The sequence below is a fragment of the Polyodon spathula genome, chromosome 51 (genome assembly GCF_017654505.1).
Source record: "Polyodon spathula isolate WHYD16114869_AA chromosome 51, ASM1765450v1, whole genome shotgun sequence".
NCBI lineage: Eukaryota > Metazoa > Chordata > Actinopteri > Acipenseriformes > Polyodontidae > Polyodon > Polyodon spathula.
In genome coordinates this window covers 1,284,735-1,292,929 of record NC_054584.1, presented here as the reverse complement: position 1 = coordinate 1,292,929, position 8,195 = coordinate 1,284,735, and the positions used below count along the sequence as shown (strand labels likewise).

Sequence of the window (8,195 nt, the reverse complement as noted above, 5' to 3'; positions counted from 1 at the left end):
TATTATTATGTGTTGTGTATTATTATTATGTGTTGTGTATTATTATTATGTGTTGTGTATTATTATTATGTGTTATGTATTATTATTATGTATTATGATCAATAGAGACCCCTGTCACGCTCATTCCGGTGCGGTTGACGGCTCGGCTCGGCTCGTTTTGCACTCGGCGGTTTTCGGAGCGGCAGCGGGACCGCGTTGCATGCCGGGGTGGCGGCGGACCCTCTCTTTCCGGGGGGGGGCTGACGTCACTGTTTCTGTCCCAGAGTCAGGGGGGGGGAAGAAAATGGCCGAGGCTGCCGCGGTTTCAAGACATCGCTTCTTCTGCCACTGCTGTAAGGGGGAAGTAAGCCCCAAACTGCCGGTAAGTGCCACCCTCCGACCCCCTGCCAACCCGGGTCCCGAGTGCGGGGGAGCGGGGCTCTCCGGAATCGAGCCCGGGGCTCTGGATGACATCGGCGTTTGTTGACAGGGCCCCGGTTTGGTTTCGTTTGTTAGAAATAAATAAAACCGAAACGATAAAGGACGTGTTTGATTAAAAAAAAAACGTTTAAAAGACTCACCCCCCTGGTCTTTTAATCGCTGTAAGAAGAGAGCGGGGTCGAAGCGGGCCGGGTTGTTGTTGTTGTTTGTTTGTTTGTTTGTTTGTTGTTGCTGTATTGATCCGATTGTAAGGAGGTCGGGTTGTGTTGGTCGCTTGTGTAAACCTCTCAAACCCAGTGATTTCTTACTAATAGCGAATTACACGCTGCTGTCTTTCCCACGCTGTAAACCCCACTTTGCGTGATTCCTGGGGGGCTGTCGTTAGTTGCCATCGAGTTTTGTGTCTCTACACAATCGCGATTTAATTCGTGTGTTTGTTGCGTTTTCTTAAACAACTCCATCCGCGCAATGTTACAAGGCAAGCAAGCGGTGTGTAATCGCAGGTCTTCTCTTTGTAATTCATTTATAAACGGGTCCCGCGTTTGAAGGGCGTCGCTGTGTCTGCCTGGCGGTAGATTTCTGATATTTTCAGAGCCAGACACGCTGCGATATTATTATAATATTGCATTATTATTATTATTTTCAGAAGAAAACACTATACTGCTTGCATTGTAATCTAGACTTCATTGAGGGGAGCTCTGAACCCCAGGACTGGGTGCAGCAGCAGCAGCAGCAGGGCTAGTGTGAGTTTCTAACCCTGCTCAAACTCCTGGCTCCTGATCATTGCAATATTAATAATAATAGACTTCATTGAGGGGAGCTCTGAACCCCAGGACTGGGTGCAGCAGCAGCAGGGCTAGTGTGAGTTTCTAACCCTGCTCAATCCTGGCTCCTGATCATTGCAATATTAATAATAATACTTCATTGAGGGGAGCTCTGAACCCCAGGACTGGGTGCAGCAGCAGCAGGGCTAGTGTGAGTTTCTAACCCTGCTCAAACTCCTGGCTCCTGATCATTGCAATATTAATAATAATAGACTTCATTGAGGGGAGCTCTGAACCCCATTGCAGCAGGGAGTGTGAGTTTCTAACCCTGCTCAAACTCCTGCCTCCTGATCATTGCAATATTAATAATAATAGACTTCATTGAGGGGAGCTCTGAACCCCAGGACTGGGTGCAGCAGCAGCAGGGCTAGTGTGAGTTTCTAACCCTGCTCAAACTCCTGGCTCCTGATCATTGCAATATTAATAATAATAGACTTCATTGAGGGGAGCTCTGAACCCCAGGACTGGGTGCAGCAGCAGCAGCAGGGCTAGTGTGAGTTTCTAACCCTGCTCAAACTCCTGGCTCCTGATCATTGCAATATTAATAATAATAGACTTCATTGAGGGGCGCTCTGAACCCCAGGACTGGGTGCAGCAGCAGCAGCAGGGCTAGTGTGAGTTTCTAACCCTGCTCAAACTCCTGGCTCCTGATCATTGCAATATTAATAATACTAGACTTCATTGATGAAGGCACTAGAAACCAAACGCTGGTCTGACTCAGTTTAGTTTCAGTAAAACTGATGAAGGCACTAGAGAGAGAGAGAGAGAGACTGCAAATCTAGCAGCCAAATATGTTTCCTCCTGCCACAGCCTAAGAGACAGTGTGCAGACACCCTGCGGCAACACATGAGCTGTTCTGTTCATAGATGTGTAGAAGTGTTGATTTGTTGCATTATAACAGAGAGGACGGGAGAGAGAGATATTCTACAGTTTACTCAGGGCTTAGAGAGGTAATGGCTTGAAACACACCTCTGCTGGTCAGCTGAGAGAGACTGTCACTGAGGCACAGGTGTGTCTGCTTGTTTATAGTGCTTGCTGGGTACAAAAAAAAAAGGAAGGAAACTCTTAAGCAGTGGACCTCTGGCGCTTGTCATTTCCACACGCTGCTGCCAACTGCACACCTAGTGATGCAGACTGATCAACGCACATTTTATTAGCGGTCTGAAACAGCAAACTCAGCAATCAGCAGCACAGAGTGGAGTTCAGCCGCAGATTAAAAGAAGAAACGTTCGTTTGGGGAGTTCAGCTTCACTCTCTCCACGCGGTCACGTCGCACGCGGTTCTGACCACGCGCGTTATAAGCTGACAAGAAAGCGAGGGCTTGGCAGGAGAGCTGAACCTCCTTTTTCGGCGACCTCCAGAGCCGGTTGGCGTTTGCGAGCTCGCTGCTTTCTTGCCGTGGTCGTTGCCTGTTTTTCTAACGGTTGCTTCTGGTTTGGTTTCAGGAGTACATTTGTCCCAGGTGTGAATCCGGGTTCATTGAAGAAGTCGCAGATGATTCCAGGTAGGTCATTTTTTACCTGCTTAACGGACTCCTCTCTTTTGTAATTGTATTAAATGCTTGTTGTGTATTTTCACCGGTGTGTGTACGACCCTTTGCCAGTATCTTCAGTATGTGTCAGTTTTGTTAGACTTGTGTTTGTGAACACGCTGCAGTGTATTTCTGCATGCGTTTTCACAGAGTGCTGTTTGGATGTGTGTTTATGTACCTCTCTGTCATGCTCACTGTGTTTGTGTGTCTCTGCAGCTTGCTGGAAAGCGGGGCCAGTGCTGTAAATGATGACGCAGCCATGCAGTTTTCAGAGGTATGTTTTTCTCTGGGTTATTTTCAGCCTGGTTATGCTACAAGGGTGTAGCGACAGTACACTAATGAGTCAATAATGTACACGCTCCCTTTTGTAGTTCCCAATACAATATCCCACAGGATTTTTTCAGTGTCGTCCCCCCAGGATTGGATCAAAGCACTGTGCAGTGGGAGACTTATTCCCACCCTTATATAGGAGGGCTGTGTGGTCCAGTGGTTAAAGAAACAGGCTTGTAACCAGGAGGTTCAAATCCCAGCTCAGCCACTGACTCACTGTGTGACCCCGAGCAAGTCACTGAACCTCCTTGTGCTGCGTCTTTGGGGTGAGGCGTTGTTGTAAGTGACTCTGCAGCTGATGCATGGTTCACACACCCTAGTCTCTTGTAAAGCGCTTTGTGATGGTGCTCCACTATGAAAGGCGCTGTATAAAAAAAATGGTATTCTTTTCCTCTGTGTGTGTGTGTCCCGCAGCTGTGGCACCTGCTTTTCGTGGAGCGCCCCTTCTCCCTGGACCTGGACAGTCGGGAGTCTGCGGAGAGGCAGCAGCTGAGTGGCTCGGAGCACTGGGGCCCCGGCAGGCCCACACGACTCCAGAACCAGAGGAGATACCGGAGCAGAGGCACCACGAGGCCCGAGCGCTCCCCCGCGGTCGAGGGGTAAGCAGAGCTGATCAATCCCACTCCCCCCGCGGTCGAGGGGTAAGCAGAGCTGATCAATCCCACTCCCCCCGCGGTCGAGGGGTAAGCAGAGCTGATCAATCCCACTCCCCCCGCGGTCGAGGGGTAAGCAGAGCTGATCAATCCCACTCCCCCCGCGGTCGAGGGGTAAGCAGAGCTGATCAATCACACTCCCACCGTGGTCGATTCTCTCCACTCTTCTCTCCTGTGTGTGTGTGTGTGCATCTCTCCACTCTTCTCTCCCGTGTGTGTGTGTGCGGTTCTCTGACCCGTGTCTCCTCTCTTTCCCCGCAGGATTGTGCAGCAGTTCCTGGCCGGTCTCTTTGCAAACTCTGGAGTTCCCGGCTCACCGCCTCTCTCATGGTAAACACAACCTGACCTGCCCCCCCTTCCCCCTTCATCCTCACAGGCTGGCTACAGGAAACGCCTCGAGTCTTAACTTCAAGCACAGCCCTTAAGGATTTCGTTTCCCATTATCTAGGGCACTGGTTTTCAGTACTGGTCCCCTGACTGGTTTTGAACTGGTACGCAGTGGCAGCTGTTTTTTGAAGACGACGCGATTCCTCGACCGCGATGCTCCCTCACTTGTCCCATCGTACAGTATCGATCTGTTTGCATCACAGGGGTGTGAGAGATTTGTTTGTAAGCTTTCGAAGTTACCAATGGGGTCAACCAGAGCTGGCACTCTCGCAGTGGCGATTGTGGTGAACAGTTCCCCTCGGCAAAGAATTATCCGTGGCGCTTTCACCTTGTGGTTTAAGATCGCACACAATTTAAGATTCCCTGCTGGAAACGCTGGCATGTGAGATGAAAAGGTGGAACTTGGGCATTCCTTAAATGTGTTCGTCTGCTTCGTGCAACAGCCCTAAACACAAATCGCACTTCGGGGAAAAAACTAAGGAGGACATTTTAACTGAAGGTGTTCTATGAAACTAGACACGTGGCTTTATTAAGGGATTGAGAGGGTGGAGATTTCACCCAGAGCTGTTAAACGCACAGTAGGGTTGAATTCAGAAGTACGGAACCTTTTGATAGTCAGTGGATTTATGCCTTTCGAAAGGTGGGCTGCATTCTCAAAGATATCCACTCCAAGTTATCATTGTGTGTGTGTGAGACCCTGAGCAAGTCACTCAACCTCCTTGTGCTCCGTCCTTCGGACGAGACGCAAAACAAACGAGGTCCTATTGGAAGAGACTCTGCAGCAGCAGCAGCAGTTGTTGACGATGCAGAGTTCACCCCCCTAGTCTCTGTAAGTCACTCTGGATAAAAGCTTCTCTTAAATGACCTATTAATTTATTAATGAATTAATAATAATAATATTGATCGCCCTGGTGTGTCTCTTGCAGGACAGGCATGCTTCATTCCAATCCAGGGGACTATGCGTGGGGACAGGGGGGGCTCGACGCGGTCATCACACAGGTGAGTCTCGCTTCAGTCTGTTGCCCTGGTGTCTGTCCGTGTGTGTGTGTGTCTCCTCTCTCTCTCTCGCTCTGTCTGTGTTTATCTGTGTGTGTTTGTGTCTGTATGTCCACCTCTGTCTCTCTCTGTCTGTGTGTGTTTATCTGTCTCTCTTGTGTGTGTATCTGTATGTCTCTGTCTCTCTGTGTCTGTCTCTGTGTTTTTATCTCTCTCTCTCTCTCTCTCTCTCTCTCTCAGCTCCTCGGACAGTTTGAGAACACGGGCCCCCCTCCAGCTGAGAAGGAGAAGATCTGCTCCCTGCCCACAGTGACCGTCTCTCAGGAACAAGTCGGTGAGTCCAGTCCTGGAGCCGGGGGTGGGGGAGGGGGTTCTGGATTTCTTCGTGCCCAGTCCCATACCAGTGACCCTCGTCTACGGACGGCTTGATCCAAATACCTTAATATGTGACCGAGTGCAGTGTCACTGTGTGTGTGTTGTGAGTCTTGCTCTGTGTGTGGGGGGGGGGTTTATTTGCTCGCTGGTCCTCTTGCAGACTCGAATGTGGAGTCCCGGTGTGTGAAGAGGGTCAGGGTCAGGGGGCGGGTCAAGCCCTTGCAATGTTTACAGTGCGTTCAGCCCCTGTAACACTTCTCCCGGGGTGTGTGCCTCTCCCCCTCTTGCAGATTCGAATGTGGAGTGCCCCGTGTGCAAAGAGGATTACTCTCTGGGGGAGCCGGTCAGACAGCTCCCGTGCAGTCACCTCTTCCACAGCGACTGCATCGTGCCCTGGTTAGAGATGGTGAGTCCCGGGACGCCTCCCCCTGTCATGTTCTCCAGGAGTCTGGGTGCTTTCTTGGATTGGATCGCAGTCAGGGCTGGAGATCAGACTCCAGAGCAGCTTCACCCATTCCAGGTTTTACTAGGATTTCGATCAGCCCAGGTGTGTCTTATTAAACTCACAGTAAGACCAGGAATGGATCAAACTGCTATGCAATGAGGGTCTTATTCAGGGATGGGAGTAAGACTCCTATCGCAGAGCAGTGTCCCTCAATCCAGGTTTTACTACCAGCTTGATTTAGTGTCTAGGTTAACAAGCTCAGGTGTGTCTTATTAAACTCAGGGAAGGGTCCCTCGTCATCAAGTCTGATTCCTGTCGGCGCAGAGGAACTTGAAGTGCGTTCCTCCTGTTTTTTGCATGTGTGATGATGCCTCTCTCCCGTTCTTTCTCTCCAGCACGACACGTGTCCAGTGTGTCGAAAGAGCCTCAGCGGCGAAGACGCCACGCGGCAGAGCCTAGACGCCCCCAGCCTGAACGGAGACGCGAGACCCCAGGAGCGGTGGTCGTCCTAGAGATGTCTCGCCCCCCCTTACTCCCCTCCCTCCTGTTCCAGTAGCAAATACACAGTGTGTTCTTCTGGACCTTACTGGAAGCAGACGCTAATTTACAGGCCTGTGCGTGCTGTAAGAACCGGGGCGGAAATCGGGGCAAATCAGAACCGGTCCAAACTTAAATCCACTTTGTTTTTTTTGTTTTTTTTCATCTAACTGCCTGCCGCGGCTTTAACGTTCATTTTTCTGGCCTCCTGTTAGCACAGTTTTGTCGCAGGTTGCAAAGTCGATCTCTGCTTTTATGTAGTTTTTCTTTTATGTACATTCCGATTTTGACCTGAAGGCGTTTGCCGCGTTTCTGAGGTTGCTTCTTGCTTGCTGGCCCGCGGGTTCCTGCCTCGGAATCCGCTCCAGCGGGGAGCGCTTCAATCGGACCACGTCATCCTGTGTGTGGGTTTACCGGTAGCGTTGGAAAATATTTGCGAAGAAGATTGACAGTAAAAGACAGGGCTGTTCTAATCCATCCGTTTTTTTTTCTCTCTCAGTGTAATTTTAACTTTTGTTGCCAATTCACCTGTAGGGTTTATAGTTTTTTTTTTTTTTTTTTTTTTTTTTTCTGTGGTGTTTTTGCCTTCAGAAGCCTTTCGTCTCGGCAGCGCGTGGCGTTTGAAAAGCTTGTTCTCACTTGTGGATTGTGAATAGTTTTCATTTCACTATTTCCCTGGCTTGAGTAGGTGTGCAGCTGTAACGCTTCAGTGCACGAGATTAACAGCCTCCCTGTGCTCTGTAAATGAGAGAGAGAGAGGCTGTTCCACTCTCTGAACAGCCTCCCTCTGCTCTGTGCTGGCAGAGCAGAGATAGAGAAAGGGAGGCTCTTCCACTCTCTGAACAGCCTCCCTCTGCTCTGTGCTGGCGAGCAGAGATAAAGGGAGGCTCTTCCACTCTCTGAACAGCCTCCCTCTGCTCTGTGCTGGCGGAGCAGAGATAGAGAAAGGGAGGCTTGTATACTCTCTGACCAATATGCTAGATTTATTTTTATTTACCATGGAAGTTTTGTTTGAAACTATCATAAATCATGTTTTCATTGTCCATGTTATGTTTTTATTCCCCCAAATGTGAGCTCCACTCTTAAACCACCTCAGCCTTCGGTATGCTGTCCAGCATTGAGATCCAGGGCTGGGAATCGGACTCCTTTTGCGTAGCAGCGTCACCCAGTCCAGGTTTTACTACCAGCTTGATCAGCCCCAGTGTGTCTAGGCAACAAGCTCAGGTGTGTCTCATTCTTCAACTCCTAGTGGACCCAGCTGCTCTGCAGTGGAAATCCTCTATCCACCCTGGCAGAAGCCCATTCCTGGTCTTTGTGTTGATTTTTTTTATCATGGCAACAGCACCCCACACACTAAAATACCGCAATGGCAGACTGGTTGGGTCTCCTTGCTACCCAGACCAGTGCGTTACCTCTGCTGGTTCCTCCCAGTCTCACGATGTTTCTTCTGTTTAGTTTGGTTGCGGGAATTAATTTTGTGGGACCCGTCTCCCCCCCAAAAACCTACCCCCAAACCTCAGTGTAATAACCCAGCTAGTAAATGCAGAAGCTCCCGAGCAGCACAGAGAGGCTCGATGTGCAGACGTGAGCAAACGTTTTGCATCACCTAGAATTTTAGGATTGAAACATAATTTAAAAAAATAAAATAAAAAACGTGTTTATGGGAACATCATGAGAAACTACAAAATGATATCGGC

At 49.6% G+C, this 8,195-nt stretch overlaps 1 protein-coding gene across 1 annotated transcript; it reads left to right on the top strand.

Moving 5' to 3' along the window:
• Positions 1-254: 254 nt before the first annotated feature.
• On the top strand, positions 255-6,901 carry rnf115a (ring finger protein 115a). Its single transcript, XM_041238975.1, has 9 exons — positions 255-361; positions 2,690-2,748; positions 2,992-3,049; positions 3,520-3,704; positions 4,020-4,088; positions 5,072-5,144; positions 5,382-5,475; positions 5,807-5,922; positions 6,357-6,901. Exons 1-9 carry the CDS (start codon positions 284-286, stop codon positions 6,471-6,473), a joined length of 849 nt encoding a protein of 282 aa, XP_041094909.1. The 5' UTR covers positions 255-283; the 3' UTR covers positions 6,474-6,901.
• Positions 6,902-8,195: the final 1,294 nt, after the last annotated feature.

Excerpts from the sequence above, each read along its gene's own strand:
- rnf115a (XM_041238975.1), top strand. The coding sequence starts at position 284 with ATGGCCGAGGCTGCCGCGGTTTCAAGACATCGCTTCTTCTGCCACTGC. Across the intron at positions 3,050-3,519 it reads CAGCCATGCAGTTTTCAGAG|CTGTGGCACCTGCTTTTCGT; the intron begins GTATGTTTTTCT and ends TGTGTCCCGCAG. Across the intron at positions 4,089-5,071 it reads GGCTCACCGCCTCTCTCATG|GACAGGCATGCTTCATTCCA; the intron begins GTAAACACAACC and ends TGTCTCTTGCAG.